The sequence below is a fragment of the Drosophila nasuta genome, chromosome 2L (genome assembly GCF_023558535.2).
Source record: "Drosophila nasuta strain 15112-1781.00 chromosome 2L, ASM2355853v1, whole genome shotgun sequence".
In the NCBI taxonomy this organism is placed as follows: Eukaryota; Metazoa; Arthropoda; class Insecta; order Diptera; family Drosophilidae; genus Drosophila; species Drosophila nasuta.
The window spans coordinates 28,257,220-28,279,027 of NC_083455.1; the positions used below are offsets into that span (position 1 = coordinate 28,257,220).

Below are 21,808 nucleotides of genomic sequence, written 5' to 3' on the forward strand. Positions count from 1 at the left end.
ATCAAAAATAAATAAGTTAAGCTAAAAAAAATTGATTAAAATGAATTTTAATGGTAGGCTTTATAAATATAACAAAAAAAAATTGCTGAAATATGTGTGTACGGACAAACACACAAAGGCTGAAGTGAGAAAAAAAGCCAAGTCACTTTGGGGCGTGGGCGTGTCGGGCATAACTAAATATATGGTAAAAAGGTGATTTATTTTGGTAGTTGTCATGTGGAAAATATTGGTATTGTATTTAAAAACTAAAATCCAACATTGTGAAATGAGTGAAAAACAATATGGCGTCGCCAGGGTGTCTACGTGGCATAGATGGCCTTGCCAACTTTTTCTTAATTTAAAACAGTCGGAATTGTGTTTTTTAGTGTCGCTTTCAGTATAGGCGGAATAGTTCTAACGTGTGTCTCATAAAAACGTAAAAATAAATCAATATCGCTTAAAATTATTTTTGTAGTTTACAATATAGTTTTTTCTTGCAGGGGTGCATATTTACAATTATCGATTTCGATAAATCGAATAATCGCACTACAACATAGTTTGCCACTGTACGCGAAACACGTTTTTGATTTTGCAATTTTCTTCCTGAGAAATTTGTTTTAATAGAATTTAACCAAAAGCAGTCGGTATATTTGTTGGTGGACGTTTTGGAAAATGTTTTGACATTGCGGAAATAAGGATGTAAGACTATTTTGCAAATTTTTGTTGGGTTAACGAACTTTTTCGTATTGATTGCGTTGATAGCCATTAAACATACATAGTTGAAGTTGGTTAGTACTTTGTGTATAATTACCAAGTGGTTTTCTTATAACGATTTTAGATTCTGAATTTATCAATTACAAATCGGATGGCCTAAATTGGTGTATTACGTAATCTTCGTGGTGTCTGTATTTTATTAAGTACTTTTGGACCCCCATACACAAGCGCCTACGTTAAAGCGAGACGGCAGTATTGCATTTACAATTGAACGGCGTTGCCGTACACTTTCAATAAACAAACAAACAAACAATGGTGAGTTTGGTACTTTTTTGTGTTTTATTATTTATTTATTTTATTTTATTTTGCAGCCACGCATAGTGCCATTACAGTTGTTGAGGTGCCTTCGGGTGCTTTTAGATAATAATGGTGGAATACTTAGTACAGTGGAAGTGCGACGCATAGCGGGGTAAGTTGTAAACGTTGCGAATTTGGGAGCGCCACCTAGCGTTAAATTACGAATCATTTTTCATAATAGGCTGATGACAAAGTATTCAAAGAAGTTGGTTTCCAAATGCGTTTACGTTCAGATATTAAAATCTACGAAAACGGAACTGCTGGGCGACTTTATGTCCGTCGGAGGCTGGGGCTTAGTGTGTACGTGGCTTAGTGATGCCATTCGCACAATGAATTGGCCCCTTGTACAGGAGATTTTGGAACTTTTGCTTCTTTCTCCAGTTGATGTGAATAGGCTAAAAATTAACTCTGCTCCCATTCTGGTTAAAGGGCTTTGTAAGGACGGTGGCAACGAAGGTAAGTTTGGTTCATAAGATTGTCATATAAATTCAATTGTTTATAATAATGGGATTGTTAACCAACTTGTTTTTTTTATATTTTGTTAACATTGTTGTTTTAATGCTCCTTTCAGGGGTACGAATTCTGGCAAAACGGCTGGTCGAACAATGGCTAAAGATCGTGACGGAGAATCCAAGTCTCCCTACACCGAACATTTCGTCGGGGGGGTCTGCAGAGCCGCCATCTGCTGGTGGTGCGCCAAGAGAACTTTCAGGACAGGGGACCATTGAGCCGGTATCGAATATGGAACACAGCTCGTCGGACAGCACGGACAGTGGCGGAGGAGGAGTTGTGACCCAAAACTACACAATTTCCTCGGCTGAGCGCAAACGCAATATAGTTATAACAATCAAATCAGTTGACAAATCGGCTTCTGTAGCAGCATCTGCAGCAGATAGTCTGTATAATCATGACGATAGTTCCTTACCACCATCTGAGTCTAGTGCTGAGACCAGAGGCGGTGTCGAGGATAATATCAGTATAGAGTGTTCTGAAAAATCCATTTTAGATGATAGTAGTACAACAATAACAGATTCAAAGTCTGGGGACGATGCTAACAAAAAACATAAAAGCGCTCGTGACAAGAGTAAGCGATCTGAGCGATCTGACAAGGATAGAAAATCATCCAGCAGTCACAGGTCTTCATCTAGCCATAAGTCTTCTTCGTCATCATCATCATCCTCGTCCAAGAGCTCGTCATCAAAGAGTTCATCATCGTCGTCGTCGCATCGTAGTTCGAGCGACAAGTATCGTGACAAGGACAAGGCACGTTCCTCAAGTTCCAGTTCAAGCAAAGATAAAGATCGAGGATCCTCATCCTCATCGACTAAGTACAAATCCTCCTCCTCCTCAAAATCGTCGTCGTCATCCTCTTCGTCCACCCCTAGCTCGTCCAAAGATCGCAGTCGCGATAAGGACAAAGACAAGGCTTTGCCTTCGACTGGCCCCAAAAAAGAGAATGAAAAAGATAACAAGTTAATGCCCCCACCACCACCATCATCTTCAACTACATCAGCCCAATCTGAAAAGAAAAAAGAAGGCGAAGGCGAGGCGCAAAAGCCTAAATCAATACCCATACTATCTAGGAAGGCATCGATTTCAATCGAAATACGCCGTGACACTGAGAAGACAGCTACCGTTAAAACATATCAATCGAAGTTTCGCTCCCATGGTCTGACCGAAGAGGCGCCACCTCCGCCATCGCGAAAGGGCCTGAAGAAGCCTACAGCTTCAGCAGCAGCACCTCCAACAATTCCATCTGCTCCAGCGCTAAAGCGCTCATCCCCGCCGCCTTCAAGAGGAGAGGGCAGTCCGGCCGAGAAAAAGGCGAAGATTGACATAAACAATGTGAGCGGTCATGTGGAGCGACCTGGAGCCGCCAAACTGATAGCACCCAAAAAGAGTAAGCAAACATTTTATGAACATGTTACTAAAGGCTTTTCATATCTTTTCAGACGCGATGGGTTTAAGCTTTTGTCTGCAACATTTGGGAAAATTGTGTATTTTTTGAGCAAAACCATTTTAAAAAAACTAATGTTCGATTGGGTGGGTGATTAATATTTAGCCTAATTAATTGATTTTGATTGATTCGTTGGTTGGGAAAATTTCATTATGTGGCCGGGAAAAAGGGCCCTTTGTGTACATTCGTTTTCTAAGCACCTATTAATGGTACTGAATTGAATGGTTTGGGTAATGGTCCATATAAGGATGATTTGTTACTAGTTAGAACTGTGATTTAGTTTTTTAACGTTAATGCAACGGAAGAGGAATGGATGGCATACGGCGCATCTTTAGTCCATTGAGCTAAGATTCAAGTGAACCGTTTTACGGCGCATGCGCTTCAGAGGAAAACGATGTCGACGAGTCTGTTTCGGTGTTAAGTATTCAATCTTAATCTCCATCTCAATATATAATGATTTTATTAGATTTTAAGGTATGTAGATTCAAGCTTACTAACTATCTAAACCTACATTTACTACACACAAATAAATACGACTCTCCTATAGAAAAATATAATTTTTTCTATTGAAATAAAAATATGCAATGAACGCAAAAAAGAAAAATGATCAACATCTTGTTGAGCTGGCGGTTCTTAAAGTTTGGTAGCATCATATGACACGGTTCAATCGCTAGCTTTGAACTGTATATATACATATTTTTTTTGGCCAGATCACGCCCTAGTCAATGGGTGCTGCAAGTCTGCCAGTTGATAGTATATTATTACTGCTATGTGAGAAACGCTTTTCAGTAAAAAATGCGTACCGTGCACGTTCGTGGAGCTACCAAGGTCTGAGAACAGAGGCCGCCTTTTAATTGAAGGCTATGCTAAGGCGCATGCCGTGTCCACGATGATCAGATAGGGTTATCGTAATCGGTTGAAGGAGTAGTGGGGTTACTCCTAAGTGAGTTGACGTTTAGAAATTGATGGTTGGGTTTACGCATGTTGATTGCTTGAGGGGATTCCCGGGGATTCATTTTGTAGTTCAGTCGGCAATAGTTCGTTTTATTAATTTAAATATATACAGTTGTTAGGACAAAAGCAAGAACCCATGGCGTAGTAAAAATGAGATTTGACAATTGTATTATACATTATTAATATTTACATTTTAAATAACTTATGTATTTACAGTACAAACTTTGGTGGAGACGAATCTGTTCTCTGATGCCCTGACGGCATCGATTGAACCCAAGAAAATGGTGAAGCGCAAGAAGCTCAACTCGGCAATGTCGCCAACTGAAAAAGATGCACCACTGGCACCTTTGAAGTTCTATCAGGACACTTTGGACGAATCGAAAGGCGAGGACAAGTCCGATGATAGCACAAAGGAGAACGATGAGAGTAGAGCGGGGTCTCCTGGTAAAGACACTGATGCCGATGATGATGACATTCCGCTGCGAAAGGTTAAAGAGGACATTGAGCAGAAGGTACAAAAGGAAAGGGTCACCGGCGATGCCGCCGCTGATGAAGAGTCAAGTCATATGGATGACATTGACGACACACCTGAAGAGCCCAAAAAGCCTGGACCTGGCTGTGGTCCTAACGGACCACCCGGCATACTAATGTTGCATCGACGCAAGGGACCCAAGAAGAAGCTCACATGGCAACCGGAGGAGAAGCTCACACAAGTGCGCTGCTTTGAGGTTGATCGTTCTGAGCGCGTAAACGTCACGAAACAGAGTTTCCTCGAAATGAAGAACATGGAACGCTACAGCGAACGTGATGCCTTGAATATTGCGCGAAGAGGCTTCGATGACATTATGGAGCCACAGATGGAATGGCGTCCCCTGATCGAGGTGGATAACGTGCCCGTTCATCCGAACGGCAATCTGTCTAAACAGCGCATCGTGCAAGCCGAGCGCGAGGCAACCACACTGCGTGCTCTGTATTTCTCGCCAGACATGATTCCAGACAGTGCTGCCGAGGCGGAGCTGGAGCCGCATTTCTCGCACGACATTCCCATCATACCAATTGATGATCTAACCGGCAACCCAGATGCCGTCAACGACTACAGCACTTCAGCCTGGCCAGAGCCGAAGGGTTATGGCGCAGCCCCTAACGTTGAAATGGGATTCAATGACAGCATGAACAACATGATGCCTGGACTAAATCCCAACCTGATGCCGGGTAATCCCTTCCAGCCTTTTGGCAACAACTTTATGCCCAACACTGGCAACATGCCGCCGAATCCCAATCAACAGATGCCTATGAATATGCAGCAACAGGGACCACCGCCCATCTGGCAGAACCAAATGACAGGAAGCCCCATGATGAACAATATGAATGGACCTGTCGGTGGAGGAGGACCAGGAATGGATATGAACATGCCACCCAATTTTATGGGCAATCAATTCGGCAGTCCTGTTGGACCATTTGGAGCGCCTCCGCAAGGATTTAATAACATGAATTTCCCACCCATGATGATGAATGGACCCGGTCCAGGTCATGGACCTGGCCCAATGTCCGGGCCCATGATGAACGGCCCAATGCCCAACGGCATGGGGGGTCCTGGTCCTATGCAGAACGGGGGCGGTCCGCGCAACAATAATCGCAAGGCCGGTAGTGGCGGCAACTGGCGTAGCGGTGGCAACAACTTCCAAGACAACTCCGGAGGCAATTGGCGTTCAGCGGGCTCTGGCTCCAATCGCGGCGGGGGTGTAGGTGGTGGGAACACTGGCATTTGCAAACAGTTCATGCGCGGCCACTGTCACATGGGCAAGGCCTGTAAGTACGTACATCCGCAGAAAAAGCGAATGTAGGACTCACCAGAATCTTCCCCGGAAGATTCGAATGGTTAGATCTGATCTCATAGCCTATATCACCCAGCCCCAGCGCAGCCCCGTCGCTCGTACGCGGTATGTACACAAATATTCAAATCTCTGCGATATAGAATGTGCCCCTATTAAGAGGGAGGACATATGCCAGTTGCCTCAGCCAATGCAGACTGCAGCCTGGATGCCGCCCGGCGTCTTAGTTTAATTGTATGTATAAGTCTCCTTACATATATATGTAGTTATATATATAAATATTAATTTTTTTACGTCACGTGATGAATAATATAACGTATTATTTTGTTTTTAATTTTGCTAGAGCAAGTTTTTCTAAATTTCAGTACTTGAGTTGAAAAAGCAATTCAAATTACCCGCTTTGTACACATGTTTTGCAAATATACCACACGAAGTGTAACCTGATGGCATCTTTCAGAATTCTAATGTTTGGTATATTTTATCGTTCAATATGTTGGAAAATTGGTTTTTGGTCACACTCTACATGTGCGCATAGTTCAAATAATTTGGTGTGTGGAGTTTTTGTTTAGTTTAATCTTGTTGCTTCTGCTTGTGGAAAATCAATCCCAGGATCATGACCATCGTATCGCATATGCTGCTGCCACAAACAGACAGTAAATCAATTGATGAAGCTTACATTATCTTTAACACCCACTTGTTTACTTAACGGTGTTAAATTGTTTTGATTATTGAATTTATTTATTTTATCATGGTAAAACGAACAGCAGTCAGTTGTTTTTGTGCACCCGTCCACAATACTCTTGGAACAGCGGAAGATCGATTCGTTTAGTAGCAAAACACCAGGCGAACATAATCCTCAGAAAGCGCTATTCTCAACTGCGCGTCATATTAAAATATCCACATTATGACATACATACACGTCTGTATGCATTCAAGCTAAGAGGGAGAGCACAATGCATATGTTGCGAGTGCGAATGCAATGGGCTCAATGGCTGGCACAGTTATGATCCAAAACCATAATAAGCACATGTGTACATGTGTGTATATTCATAATTAAGTGTATGGAGTATTGCGGGAGGCAGAGAGCACGGCACTGCTATATGCTTTGTTTATTCTTTTTGCGTATGCCGTGCTCCCGCTCTGACACTTGCTGGACACTTGCTGGTATGATCCAACAAGAATGACAGAGAGAGCATCCTCTTATAAAGTGTGCGTGCGGGTGCGAATGCAATGGGATCAATGTCTACAACAGTTATGATCCAAAAGCATATTAAGTACACGTATGTGTGTGCGTTCACTCACAATTAAGGTGTGAAGAGTATTGCCGAGTGGGGTGTGTACGAGCTACAGCTGTTCGATTTGTTTACTCTTTATGCTTTGCAGGCTGTGCACCCGTATCGGCAAATTGACTTGCAGACACCACACTGAGAATGTTAAATTTCGTTTACTTTTTTTTATTTTAGATTTTATTTATTTTATCAAGCTACTTTACAGAAAAACGAACTGCAGTCTTTTTTGGCGTCCGCAATACTCTCGGAACAGCGAAATATCGACTCGTTTAGTAGCGAAACACCAGGTGAACATAATCCGGAGAAAGCGATATTCTCAAATGCGCATTATATTAAAATATCCACATTATGACATACACACACATGTGTATGCATTGAAGATAAGAGGGAGATCACAATGCATATGCTTGCGAGTGAGAATGCAATGGGCTCAATGGCGGGCACAGTTATGATCCAAGACCATAATAAGCACATGTGTACATGTGTGTATACTCATAATTAGGTGTATGGAGTATTGCGGGAGGCGGAGAGCACGGCACTGCTATTTGCTTTGTTTATTCTTTTTACGTATGCCATGCTCCCACTCTAACACTTGCTGGACACTTGCTGTTATGATCCAACAAGAATGACAGAGAGAGCAGCCTCTTATGAAGTGTGCGTGCGGGTGCGAATGCAATGGTATCAATGTCTACAACAGTTATGATCCAAAAGCATATTAAGTACACGTATGTGTGTGCGTTCACTCACAATTAAGGTGTGAAGAGTATTGCCGAGTGGGGTGTGTCGAGCTACAGCTGTTCGATTTGTTTACTCTTTATGCTTTGCAGGCTGTGCACCCGTATCGGCAAATTGTCTTGTAGCCACGACACTCTGAGAATGTTAAATTGTCCAGAAATAAATAAAATTCGTTTACTTTTTTTATTTTAGATTTTATTTGTTTTATAAAACTACTTTACAGAAAAACGAACTGCAGTTTTTTTTGGCGTCCGCAATACTTTTGGAGCAGCGAAATATCGATTCGTTTAGTAGCGAAACACCAGGTGAACATAATCCGCAGAAAGCGATATTCTCAAATGCGCATCATATTAAAATATCCACATTATGACATATGTACATATAAACACGATGGATGCATTCGATAAAAGAGGGAGAGCACAATGCATATGCTTGCGAGTGCGAATGCAATGGGCTCAATGGTTGGCACAGTTATGATCCAAAACCATAATAAGCACATGTGTACATGTGTGTATATTCATAATTAGGTGTATGGAGAATTGCGGGAGGCGGAGAGCACGGCACTGCTATTTGCTTTGTTTATTCTTTTTGCGTATGCCGTGCTCCCGCTCTGACACTTGCTGGACACTTGCTGGTATGATCCAACAAGAATGACAGAGAGAGCAGCCTCTTATGAAATGTGCGTGCGGGTGCGAATGCAATGGGATCAATGTCTACAACAGTTATGATCCAAAGGCATAATAAGCACATGTATGTATGTGAGTTTGTTGACTTACAATTAAGGTGTGAAGAGTATTGACGAGTGGGTGTGAACGAGCTGCAGCTGTTCGCTTTGTTTATTCTTTGTGCTTGTGCGTGCTGTGCACTCCCGCTCAGCAACCTGCTGCTCGATTCTGTTCGCCTGGTTTTTCGTTGGCAAAAGTTTGAGAAACTTCAGCGTCCAGCCGAGTTCAAAAAAAGCAAAACGCATTTATGGCGCGAGCAGATGGATTTATTGTTATGGCGGGCATGTTAGAGTAAACATTTAATAAATGGTTCAACAATGCTGTAGCTTGTTTATTATGTGTGTAATTTGAATTATTGATTTTTTCGACTAGAATTGAGCTCACCATATTAACTGATTGACAAAATCCAATTTGAATACTCAGATTCGGTTGTATTTCAAAATTAAGAAAAGGTGTTTTGATTTGCCAAGAAATTTATCGCTTAATGAAAAATAGTCATTGCTAATGCTAATCCTTTAAATCGGGAGGCTCGCTGAGAATTTATAAGATTTAATTTTTGGTTTTTTTTTATTTAAAATGTATGTATTTGTGAGTATTGAAGCTCAGGGTGCAATAGAACTGCAAAATTTAACAGAGAAAATCGATGACACATGTTTAAATAAGAAGTATATATTTGTATGTTTGTACATAGGTGGTTGTCTAGTTTGTTGCTCTTAACCTAAAATTTGTATGGCTTCCATTGGTTGTAGTCACTTGTTTGCAGGTTTTTTAATTCAGTTGGTCAGAGGTATTTCATCATACGCCGCGAGTTCCGTAAGAACAATGAAGTTCATTGGTCTTCTGTTGGTAGTGTCCACTCTTGTTGGAGTTGGAAGTACTCTCAGCTTCACGGTGACATCCAGAATCTATATGGATGTTAAGCAAAACAAGCTGAAATTGGGTCGCATTACTTTCGGCTTGTTTGGGAAACTGGCCCCTAAGACCGTGGCCAACTTCCGACACATTTGCTTGCGTGGCATTAATGGGACGAGCTATGTTGGTGCAAGGTTTCATAGGATCGTAGATCGGTTTCTGGTGCAGGGCGGCGATATTATCAACGGAGATGGCACAGGTAGTATAAGCATCTATGGCGACTACTTCGAAGATGAGCAAAAAGCGATGAGTGTGGAGCATAATCGGCCTGGTTACCTAGGAATGGCAAATCGAGGACCAAATACAAATGGTTGCCAGTTTTATGTAACTACGGTGGGAGCTAAGTGGCTAGATGGCAAGCACACAGTGTTTGGCAAAGTGTTGGAGGGCATGGATACAGTGTACGCCATAGAAGATGTAAGTGCTGCAGTCGATGAATGTGTTTTGATGATTTGTGGTTAAATAGTCTGTCCGCTTGGTAAACAGGTGAAAACGGATACAGATGACTTTCCTATTGAGCCAGTGACGATATCAAATTGCGGCGAGCTTCCCACAGAGCCATTTGAGTTCTATCCCGATGACTTCAATATACTGGGCTGGGTGAAAGCAGCGGGTTTGCCTGTGACTAGCTCATTCCTCGTCCTGCTAATTTTTCACTACTTCTTTCGCCAGCTCAATATGTATTGCTGACGGCTGCTGATGAAGCGTATTTTTGTTGTTTTATTTTAGCACATATAAATTTAACACATTAATAACTGCAGCACATCAGGTTCAATAAAAATCAATTGTTGTTCACGCTGAGATCACGCCTCGCAGTAGAATGGGCAGCGTGGGTCCCATGTGTAGCTGGAATACCATATAAAATTGTATTAAACATGCAGTTGAAAATATATACTGCGTTATCTTACATCAATGTAAATGTAGTCGACTATACGCTGATCGCGTTCGTAGTACTTTGACTCCGGCTTAAATAGTCCAACTAGTTTAATTTCGACGCCAGAAAAATTTGAGTGATAGGCGGTAAATACTTTCGCAAGTATGAAATGGTGCTTTTGGTCTGGATAAACCGAGGGATTTAAACTGTTGTAATACTCCTCGATCATGCGACGATCTCTGTCTGTCAAGACGCGCTGATGTCTCGTCAACTTATCAAAGTCGAAAGAGTGTGCGTGATTCAGTCTGGGACTCTTTGACGCGTCAAGAAGCCGTTCCCACATGTTTCGATAACCCTTGTCAAAGAATTCGGGCGCGTTGCACTTTTCCGCCCAGTAAGTGAACTGCTTGTCAGGTCTGAAAGAGCAACAGTCTAAAATCATAATGCTTAAAATAGATAATTGAATGCTTACTGATTTTCCACATGGAAATCAACGTAGAGTCCAGGCACCTTGACAGCTGTGCGTGCAGATGCGATTAGTTTGCCTGGTCCAAAGAAATGCAGTCGCAATTCGAATCGCCTTAGCGTATTCAGGGTGAGGGGCCCCAGATCCAGAACATAGGCAAGTTGTTCACATGGCAAAGGCTGCACAGTGAAATGCTTGACATTTGAAGCCTTGTAGGCTTGGGTTTTGTGCAGACTAATGTACTTATTATACACCTTCCGATGGATGTCGTATAGCTCCGGATTGATTCGCAGTCGATGCAAGTAACGCTCCGTTACCAGCATCTGATTAAGTACAGTGGCATTCGGCAGTTCCTGATTGTTATTAACGAGCACATAGGTCTTTACCATCTGAAACAACCGATAATCGTGGTGACGTTTTTGTGCTGCTGACATATCTTCATCACTCTCCGATAGATGCGAGAAATCTATAGTGAAGGAGTCTTCCTGGTCGTCCTCTTCGCCACGAAGACCCATAATATCTCCATCGACCTCTGTGATGCTCTTGAATGTTTCGTAGTTGTAAATTTTGCGCATAAAAGAGTATTCCTCAAGTATTTCAGAACTGCTTTGTTCCACCTTGGGTAGTACTGTCGATATGTTCAAAATGGGCAGCACCCCTTGGCCACGGAGTCGGAAATAGCTGTTAGCACTGTTGTTGATCAGCACACCGAAGGAGCGCAGAAAGTTCTCGTTGAGTCCCAGTATGCCGTTAATTTTAATTTTATCAGCACCTAAAGGTTCGAGCTCTAGTTCTTCATCCTGCATAAGTTTCGCATATCCGTCAGTAAGTATTTTCTCCTTGCTCTCCGGCAGCATTGGCATAACCAGCAATTGTAGAGGATATTTGGTCACATTCGATATACGTATGATGGAGCTGAAGCTTTCGTACCAAGGCTGGAATGGGATACATTTATTATCATTTAAAATTAAATGTAAATAATTAATCTCACCTTGATATTTAAGTAGATATTGTCCTTGTGGAATTTAATTTTCTGCGCCAAATTAACCAGTGTCACTGAAAAGTATTGACTCCGACCACCAACAATGTCCAGTTGGAACAGCGATTTGACCTCGTGTCCCCGGCGAATGTGTGGTAAATGAAGCAGACATGATTGATGTTGCAGCTTAGGTACAAGACCACACTTCTCATAGAAGTAAATGAAGCGATCGGAGAAACAATATTCTGAGGATGCCAATGACAACTCCTGGCTGGACTCAATGTTTAGATGGTCAAGTATTTCGTCAATTGTCTGACGAACAAAACTCGAAGAACTGTAAACATCGCTGTTATCGAGCAAAGCATCTACCTCGTCCATACGTACAATAAAGCGCCGATTTGTTAGGTCGATGTCACTAATAATTTCGTCAATAATATCAAGTATAAGATGCCCAGTTTGTGTTTCCTTTTGAAGCTGACAGCGACATTGTTGGTAGCGTAATGTCATGTTGGACTCTTCCTCACAGGTAAAATTGTACTCGAGCGTAAGCAAAATCTGGGAGAGAACGTCGGCAACCAGATCTGCAGGATCGTCGTCGCCAACAAAGTTCTCGCTCACTTCGATGCGTTTCCATTTAAAGTTAGCTGAGGAGCAACCGTGGTTTATGATCTCGACGCAATCATCGAATGGTTGTCCTCGATCAAAGAGTACCAACTCCGGTTGGAGTATGTTGACTTCGGGTACTTGCACAGAGAGACGTAGGAGCAGAGGTTTTTGCATTTTGTTGACGGCAAGCACATTAATGCGTCCTTCAATTTGCCTGCAGTATAATTGTTTCAAGGCCGCCTTATTTAGTATCACCAGTATTTCTTTACGTTCCAGACTATTCAACGAGACCTTGATCTGCTTTTCAAAATTGTGCTCAAACAGCTCCTTGATGCGAAAAGGACCTTGCGCCTCTAGCTCCACATTGTCTACAGCTAAATTAGTGTTGTTGATTAGATCGGCGGTTTCAATGTGGGAGCGTTCTTTCAAGGGCTGACTGGGTTTATAGTTGAATGCGAGCTGTTTGCGATCCCAACTAACATCACACTCCACAAAAGTTGCTTTGTATGTGTTCTTGATAACATTCTTACGCTGTGGATGTGTTACCTCAGTGATGTCCCACAGAAAATCACTGAAGAATTCTCCTTCCTCATAGCTGCTTATCAAAATCTCAATTTCTGCCTCCGAATTTGGTTGCATTTCCAAGAGTTTCGGAATAATTTCAAAGCGAGCGGTCAGCGGTTGATTGGTACATGCAGACGACTTGACTTTGGGATTATAGGTCTTCAAACGGGATATCGCCGCACGATACGTGAGCAGTCCTCGATTAAATACTTTTAGTTTGAATTTGTACTTGTATTTATGTGCATAAAAGTTCTCCTTGAGGTCGGTAAAGAGCAGTCCGGCATCAAAGCCCTCTTCCATATTGCGATCAAAGTAAAAAGGGACTCCTTCCACTAGAAATGTGATGGGAATCTCCATAACATGATCGAACTGAAGATCAATGTAGAGTATATTGTGATACAGATCAGGATCAGTAAACATCGAGTCCATTGTTGTGTACATGCTCTGTCCAGTAGGCGCTAGCATTCCTCCTCGCACTGTCAGCGATTGAAACCGATCGTCTTTCTGTAAATAACAAATATTAATAGTAATAGAATAACTTGTTAGATTATTGATTGTTTACTTACCAGCTTCATTGACAGCTTCGTGTTTGTCGGTGAGAAATTGTCAATGTAAAAGTGCACCTTATTTTTCTCGTAGACATGAACTCGCCGATGCACAAACATGGGCGTAATGCGAACTTCCGTTGGTAAAACGTTACCATACAAATGAAAGGGATAGGGATGTGGGTCGCCGACTATTTTTAATAAACCCGACAGCTTATTGTGACCAACAATACGAAAGACGACAACACACTTGGCGATCACCTGCGACTTGGAGCCAATGTAAAACTTCCAAGTGCCATCACGAAAACTCATCTCATTTGGCTATTAGAATGGATAGAATTGATGAGTTTCGAAAAGGCTAGACTGGCAGTAAATAAACGGTTACTTACAATGACATCAAAGTGCAAGAAGCCTCCTACTGATGATACGTTGGAAAATAGCATATTAAAATTGTATTCCTCTCCAGCATAGATAGTCAGTTCGGTCAGGTTAACAATGTTGTACCATTCAATCTCTGGTGTAGAGCAATTGTACTCGAACCATAGCTTAGAGCAAAGGTATTCCGATTTGATAAGCGTCTTCTGGTGATCCTCGCTTGACTCAGAGTCCGCAGGCGGCATCGTCGGGCAAATACGCACAGTAAGCGATCGATGGAAATATCCAACTCGATTGGGGATTATCAATATGGTTATGCTGCGTCCGGTGTTGGGACGCAGGTATATGATCTCATTGTCGCAGTACACTTCATTGGGATCGCTTGGTATGCTATTCCAGTCCATGAAGATGAAGTTGTTGTGCTTTTGGAAAATGCTAAAGTAGTTTGTCTCCAAGAGATTCTGTAGCGCCTCCTGAATAACGCGTTTGTCTGTTTCCGATTTGTCAAAGACTTTTTGCTTCTTGAGGTCCTTCAGCAGACGACTGGCCATGGCCGGGACAGGCTCTGATGTAGAGTTTAATAATTATATAGATTTTGATAATTATTAGAATATAAAATATGTTACCCATAACTTCCTCTTCAAATTCTGAGCTGTATTCCGACTCATTGACGACGTAAGATTTTTCTGATAATAAATCATTTTCAATTGACGACAAGCGAGCATCAAGCTTCAAGTCAACATCCTCGAGCATGTCCTCATGAGCTCGCTGCAGTTCCTTGATGGGATCTCGCACAGTAATAGGAAGAATTTTGCTCGAGTCACGAATATTAAATATTAAGGGCTGCTCCTCGCCATCCTCAGTGGCATGAACTTGAAGGGTAATGGGAACAGCCAGCGGATTCATGAGAAGCATAAAACGCTTCTGGGGCACTGCAAACGGTACAGTTCCAAACTCAACAAGTTGCGGAAAAGTGCGCAGCTGTACATTTTGTCCAGTGCCTCTGCGATGTTTGGCAGATGTTAGTCAGAATGGTGACAATTTACAAAAGTGTGGTTACTTGATCGACACATGGTAATACATGCCGTTCTCCACCTTGAAGCGCAGTGTAATGTTGAAACGGGCGGGCGCAATGACAAAGAGTGACAAATGGAACACGCCACGATTACAGGGCTCCAAAACGAATCCTTCAGCGGGCGTCATTCGCAATCCACAAAGCTCGGGCTCCAGACAATCCTTGTACTTAACTTTGGCATTCACGTCTGCAATATAAGTGAGACTTTAATTGTGATTCAATTATAATTTCACTTACAAACCATCTACGTTCAAGACTTTGATGTAGGCACAGTGCTCCTCTCCCAAGTAGATCTTGCGAAAATCAATTGTCTTCGGAAACATTTCAATTTCAATGCCGCTAATTTCGCCATCAGTTAGAAGATAATGTGTCTGCATGCAATCGTATGAATCAGTGAAGCAAAAGTTAATCCTGGTGCGCTGAAAGTACGGTGGATCCTGGTCATCTGGAAAAGGCTTTTCTTCATCGTAAAAGGGTCGAAATGTGAGCGCAATCTCGTGTGACGAAAAAGCTTCGATAACATCAGGCACTTCTAAATGAAAGTGTTTGGCAGCGTCGTCGTTATAAACAATCGTTTGGGCCTGAATCTCATCATCGAAGTCGTACATCAATATGCTGTGCATGCTAATAGCTTCCTCAAACATATTATTGGAGAATCTCGACATAGAGTTGGCTTCAGCCTGATCATCTAGCTCGACATGGAATTGATGTTTCATTTTGACTGCATGGGGACTCTCGTTGCAAACAATTATGGTGCGTGAAGATTCCTCATTGAATTTGGAGCGCCCAAAATGCACATAGCCTTTATTCATATAAACACCCATTGACCTGGGAGTGTATTCGAATATCACAAGTCTGGGAGGAGCTGCACAAAGGAATACAGATCAGGATATTAATATTAAGACTTTGATGGAGATACTTTCATTATCTTACACATTCCGAACTTAATGTTAAAGAATCCTTTGTAATCCTGCAGTTTCTTCGGTTCAAATGTTATAAGTAATTTTACGTAGTCCTCTGCCTGCACGGTGTAGTTATTTAAGTAGTTAAGCTTGAGTCCTTTATAGCTACTGCAAGTGGGAAATAAAAGTAATTTGTTATACGTCCTTAAGTTGCAAGTCAATTTTAAAACTTACTTTCTGTACTTTATGGAGATTGGCTCTTTGGTAGGATTGTAGATGATAGTTTCATAATAGCTCTTATTCTTGGGCACAGTCGACGGAAGTACCATATGTTCGCAGATAGAGGCTTCTGTCAACACGCTTACCACTAATTAATAAAATAAATAAATTGTAATAATCAAATATTTATATGTGTAAGAAGTTCTATTGCTAATTACCAATAATGGGCACTTCGAATATGATGTTTGGGTGAAAGCTGTGGATGAATATGTGACGACGGCGGTTGATATTTTTGGAGGATGTACACCGCATGTTGATCCTTACATTAAGAACTTTGTCTGTCTGTACATAACGATTAAGTTCGTGTTGATCAATGGACACACATGTGTCTGTTGGACTGTCCGTGCTGAATTCTAGAAGTCGTGGGAACTGCACCACACTCGATGTTAAAATAACTTTAGTAATAAATCAAATGATAATTGTAAAAAACAACTTACCATTGCATTATTGCGAATCGATAAGTTCAAGGTATAAGGTGTATTACTTCGGAATGGTCGCTTCAGTATAAACAATCGTGGTGCAATGTGCAGCGTGTCGATCATGTTCGCATATTCGTTAAAGTCTGCAATCGAAAGATTAATTGGCTATGAATCGAAATGGATTTGGGATAATTACTGCTTACATTCTTTAAATATGCAGCAACTACCCAGCTTGGAATGTGAGGCTGGATTCGATCCTGCTTTGGCATCGGATGCTGATGGTTGCAATGCCGAAGCGGACTCCACATGTGACAGGTCTTCCAGTCCCCCCTGTTGAGGCGGGGGCGTATTCTCTTCATGTGCGCTGCAATTCTGGGATGTATGTGGTTCGTAGTGCCGGCAATACGTAGACATTTTTATTTCATTTATGTTGAAAGTATAAACAAATACTTCAAAATTCGTTTTTTGTAGCAGTTGACAAGTTTAAATATATTACTTGCAAAGTTTGCTATCAACAATACATTTTTCTTTTCAATCCGCTTGCACACTGACAAAATTGACTGCCAAAATTCAAGTTTTTGCATAGCGGTTGCGTGGAAGAAAGAAAGAGACAGAGCTGACTGCATGTCGCTAGACACGTACATACATATGAATTCATACAGGCATTACACTCACTCACACACTCATACTCACACTTCACAGAACGACGCATGTTAAAAGGAACTAAATGAAACACATTGTATTTCTCAAGCGAAAACTGAAAAAGGTGTTTAGTTGTGATCTGTTTTATTCTGTTAAAATTTCATAAACACTTTGGTATGCGCTTGCCCACCGACATAACTGACTGCCAAAATTCGACTGCGCAATAGGTTTTAGCATAGCGGTTGCGTGGGAGAAAGAAAGAGAAAGAGCTGACTGCATGGCGTTAGACACGTATGAATTCTTACATTACAGGAAAGGAACTAAATAAAAAGATTTTGTTAAAGCAAAAGAGAAAAAGTGTTTAGTTGTGATCTGTTTTGTTATTACACTCTGTTAAAACGTCATTAACAGTTTTCTGCAAGCTCTGTTAAAAAGAGATATTTGGTTCTGTTAGTTGCACTGTTCACAGATTTGGTACATCTGTGCAGGGACAAGCTTGTACCGAAAGTGTAGCGAAATTGCCACACTTATATCAAAAATAGGACATTTTGTTTCACTTGGGACAGTCAAAAGTTATTTTCATGTATTTTTATGTATGTACATATGTATATAAATTATGTCTATTGATTTTTATTTATTCGTAATAATAATATACTATTATGCATAATATAAATCGAATTTAAATTAAAAAATAATAAACTTATTGAAGTTGGAAATGTTCTATTTTAATTTAATTGTCTACTGTTGGCCACAGGCCGAGAAGTTTCTTCGGGAAAAGAACTTATGTACGTCATATAGTACTATCAGGACACACATACTCAAGTTTTGGCAAGGAGCAGCCAGAGTCAGTGATACGCCCCGTTGTTGTTTGGCAAAACAATTTCAATTTGGCAGAAAAGCAGCGCTGCGTGTGACCGACAACATGTCGAACGTGTCGAACGTAAGCAGAAGACAACTGGCGACGGAGTTGGAGAGAGAGAGAGAGAGACAGAGACGGAGACAAATCTATCGTTGCTGGCTTCACAGAAGTCATATACAGTGCGTTCCAAACATTTAGTACAACTTGCAATTGCATGTCGTTTAATTTAGAAGCATAAAAATGTCTTTAGATAAAATGTAATATTACCAGATATGTTAGTAGCTTCTGTAAATATATATTAAAATGTTCACTTAAACATCTAAGTACAAAATGTCTTAAAGGTGTGAAACGCAGTGTAAGTCAAGTGCAGTTGGCAGCGCAGTGGCAGAGACGGCAGCAGAGACAGACGCAGAGCTGCCAATGCACAACAAAGTCGTTTGGCAGCCTTATTTATTTGATCTGTTCGCTCTCTCGCTCTCTCTCTCCCTCTCTTTATCTCTGTGCATTTGGCAAAAGGCAAAATGTCCTGCCTTTTGTGCAAAATTAATGATATGGCCAGGCTTAGAGTTGGGGGTCATCGACGTGCGGTTTGGTTTAGGTTGCCTCAACTCGTCTCGGTTCGGTTCGCTTCGCTTCGACTATTGCCCATTTTTATTGTCAACGGACACAAGTGCACAAAATCAAGTAAAAAACTGCCCCCAAAAAGATGTGCAGCCAGCATCCAGCAACCAGCAACCAGCAATCGACAAGCGGCCACTGGCAACGGGCAACCGGCAACCCGTAACCAACAACCGCAAAACGAACAAAGAAAATTGAAATGAAAAGGGGTAGTAAAAAGGGGAATGAAAGGATGTGCAGATGGCAAACTATTTTGCATGTGTTTCCCCCCATTTGTTCTTTCATTTGTTTGTGCGCCCCAAAAGTGGGTGAATCGCATTCTCATCCCCATTCTCATCCGCATTCTCATGTCCGTCGAAGGGCTTTGTGTGTTTATTATCGCTGGCAAAGCGCTTATAAATCACGCCACTTCACATGCACGAACAGCAACCGCCGCATCGAGGGGCACAGATAATGGAAGCCCACTGCCCACTGTCTATTGTCCACTGCCCACTGTTCACACATGTCAGACCCTCAAAATATTACGTATACGTTGTTCAATGGAGACCCAGAAAAAGCAAGACAGAAAACTGCTATGAAGCAATAGGAAATGATGGAAATGAGGATTCGTCATCGCACAGTTTTATTAACAAATTAGCGAACAAGTTTTCAAGAGGAGTCAATTGTGTTTTATGTGATGTTGCAGCAGCACTCAATTGAGTGCTAAGAAGCCCAGCCATGAAGATGCTATCGACCCGCAAATGAACTAGTTGTTAGTAGTAGTAAGGTAAGTTAAAGGCGCACTTTCAATGCCAGAAGAAAGAAATAAAGAGCCAGGAGCCAGCAGAGCGGTTTTCATATGGCTCGGCTTATGGGGTCCTTACGACTGTAAAGTGGCAATTCTTTAACAATTTATGTTGCCAAACCAAAGTCGAAGCAAGTGGAGGCGAGTCGAGTGTGTCCTCTGTGGCTGCAACAGCTGACGCCAGCTGAGCCTTTCTTTTTGTGTGTGTGTATGTGTGTGTGTGTGGAGTGTGCACACGCATAAAGCGAGGTTGAAGGGTTCGCTTTTTATTTTGTTGGACCGTCGGCTGTGAAATTTTCGTGAATTTATGAGCACTTGAGAGCAGGCGCCATCGTCATAGCCAACGGCTGCGCAGCGATGTCCTCAACGACATCCCCATTGCCATTTTACCATTGCGACTTTGTTGGCCTAATATAAATTTCAACTTGAACAACAACAGCAGCTGAAGCAGCAGAAGCAGAAGTAGAAGCGAGGGGTCGAGGTCGATGTTGGGCATCGCCCGGCAACATTTTAATGCGCGTCGCGGTAATTTTTTTTCTCGTGCTTTTCATTTTTTTTGTTGCCTGTTCGCCATTCTAAGTGGCAGGCAGCGTGCGCAATAAAACGCTCTCCAAATGCCATGAAAGGATTGCGGCCAAGTGTGTGCGCTCGTAAATCGTAGACTGTGGACTCTAGACTAGAGACTGGAAACTGGAGACTAGAGAGAGAGACTCGAGACGCAGACCCTTTGCCGTCGCATAAAAATTAGTTTACGTGGCACATAATTTAACATTAATTTCATTTGAAATGACCCAGCAAAGCACACTGACTGAGGCTCGATGCCAACCAAGTTGAGGACACGGCCTAGAAGTGTCTCATTCGCTGCAGTTGCCACCCACTCGACCGCAGGGTGAAAGGAGGATGAGGAGGAGGAGGAGCACGCGCTTTGCCAAAAACCACTTTGCCACATTTTAAAGTATCTGTCACATAAAATACACACAGACTGCTTTTGCCTGTGGCCACAATGCAAGAGGGGGAACAGAGAAGGGAAGGGGGCGAGTGCAAGCTGAAAACAAAATGCAACAAAATATTTTGTTTTTCCTCAGCGCAGAAAAAAAAAGAAGAAGCAAGGAAAGCGACACGAAAACAAACACAAATGCTTATAAAATGATAAGTTGTGTGTTTCCAGCAAGACGTTGACGTTGACGTGGCAGTGAAGTCAAGTGAAATGTATGAGCAACTGAATAAGCCAGAGCGGCCAGAGCAAGAAGCAGCAGCAACCACTGGCAACAACCACAACAACTTACTATCAACAAGAAAAACAGATGCAGCAACATTATCGTTGTCAACGTCAGCGTCGATGTGCTGAGGAAATATTTTGTGTGAAATTATTGCAACAGCAGCATCAAGACAACGACACCACAAAAGACAACAATGAAAAAAGTGTAGCATAAATATTAAAGTGCAAAGCACAAGAGTTACGGGGCGTATGCGCAACGTAATGAACTGGGAAGCTGCCAATGTGGCAGTTCAGCTAATTTGCGTGACAAATTGCTTAGACTGAACCGCATTGGCACTGGCAAATGGCCAGTTGATGTCAGTCAGCTAATATAAATGAAAACTCATTAAAAATTTACAACTGATTGACTGCACAATGTTGAAATGTTCAATGTTCAGTGTTCAGTGTTCAGTGCTCAGTGTTGGGTGATATTTGGCCAACCATTTCTGACAGAGTTGCACGCAAAGGGACGTGCCCGTGTTGTCAAATGATCCATGCATCCATGCAGCAGCAGCGGTCATATGCTACACAAAACACAGGCGGCAACCAACTAACCCAACCCAACGCAATCCAACCTGCTGCCCATTGAATGCCCATTGCAATTTATGCTAATGCTCGTTAGTGAAATCAAACAGCAGCAACAGCAGCAGTAGTGAAACAATTGTGCAAACAACAGGGCCGTAAAGCAAACTACGTGTACAATCGACAGACGGAGAGAGCGACGCGTTGGCCTGACGGGCAGGCAGACAGACAGACAGACGGACAGAAGCGTTGCAGCTGTCGGTTGCACAAAATATTGACGCATATATTGCCAGTGACAATTAATCTGCTAATTGCCAATTTAAGCACGTAAACCAAACACAGGCAACATCGCCAACAGAACGGAGCATCGACTGCAGCATCAGGGGGTGTGGCACACACACACACACACACATAGCACACACAGTTGGTCAGTTCCGAGTAACTCTCTGGCAGTTATGGGCTGCCCAACGATTTGAAAAGTATACGAGAATTGCGATTGCAACTGAAACTGAAACTGCAACTGCAACTGAAACTGCTTTTGATTTGTCGCTTGAGCAATGCGAATGACATTCGAGCACTTCTCTACG

General features: G+C 42.1%; 3 protein-coding genes across 5 annotated transcripts in view; 2 read left to right on the forward strand and 1 right to left on the reverse strand.

The window, feature by feature from the left end:
• Window positions 1–335: 335 nt before the first annotated feature.
• On the forward strand, window positions 336–6,127 carry LOC132792712 (serine/threonine-protein phosphatase 1 regulatory subunit 10). Its single transcript, XM_060802166.1, has 7 exons — window positions 336–415; window positions 480–678; window positions 818–1,008; window positions 1,065–1,162; window positions 1,232–1,506; window positions 1,622–2,950; window positions 4,178–6,127. Exons 3-7 carry the CDS (start codon window positions 1,006–1,008, stop codon window positions 5,803–5,805), a joined length of 3,333 nt encoding a protein of 1,110 aa, XP_060658149.1. The 5' UTR covers window positions 336–415; window positions 480–678; window positions 818–1,005; the 3' UTR covers window positions 5,806–6,127.
• Window positions 6,128–9,023: 2,896 nt separating this feature from the next.
• LOC132792688 (uncharacterized) overlaps window positions 9,024–21,808 on the reverse strand; it is a 49,101-nt gene continuing 36,316 nt past the window's right edge. Inside the window, exons 2-15 of one of the 3 annotated variants that reach the window (XM_060802146.1) lie at window positions 16,742–16,910; window positions 16,557–16,681; window positions 16,278–16,488; window positions 16,075–16,207; window positions 15,872–16,008; window positions 15,180–15,803; window positions 14,924–15,125; window positions 14,490–14,866; window positions 13,878–14,428; window positions 13,510–13,809; window positions 11,786–13,447; window positions 10,801–11,729; window positions 10,363–10,744; window positions 9,024–10,300 (exon numbers count right to left, since the gene is read on the reverse strand). In XM_060802146.1, coding sequence (XP_060658129.1) covers window positions 10,247–10,300; window positions 10,363–10,744; window positions 10,801–11,729; window positions 11,786–13,447; window positions 13,510–13,809; window positions 13,878–14,428; window positions 14,490–14,866; window positions 14,924–15,125; window positions 15,180–15,803; window positions 15,872–16,008; window positions 16,075–16,207; window positions 16,278–16,488; window positions 16,557–16,681; window positions 16,742–16,910 — 5,856 coding nt within the window. In that variant the 3' untranslated portion in view covers window positions 9,024–10,246. Of the gene's footprint in view, window positions 10,301–10,362; window positions 10,745–10,800; window positions 11,730–11,785; window positions 13,448–13,509; window positions 13,810–13,877; window positions 14,429–14,489; window positions 14,867–14,923; window positions 15,126–15,179; window positions 15,804–15,871; window positions 16,009–16,074; window positions 16,208–16,277; window positions 16,499–16,556; window positions 16,682–16,741; window positions 17,488–21,808 lie in introns of those variants that run through there. The other 2 variants (XM_060802140.1, XM_060802154.1) reach the window with 2 other exon arrangements.
• LOC132792792 (peptidyl-prolyl cis-trans isomerase, rhodopsin-specific isozyme) lies at window positions 9,365–10,255 on the forward strand. The gene is made up of 2 exons (XM_060802279.1): window positions 9,365–9,871; window positions 9,941–10,255. The coding sequence occupies exons 1-2, from the start codon at window positions 9,365–9,367 to the stop codon at window positions 10,142–10,144; spliced, it is 711 nt and encodes a 236-aa protein (XP_060658262.1). The 3' UTR covers window positions 10,145–10,255.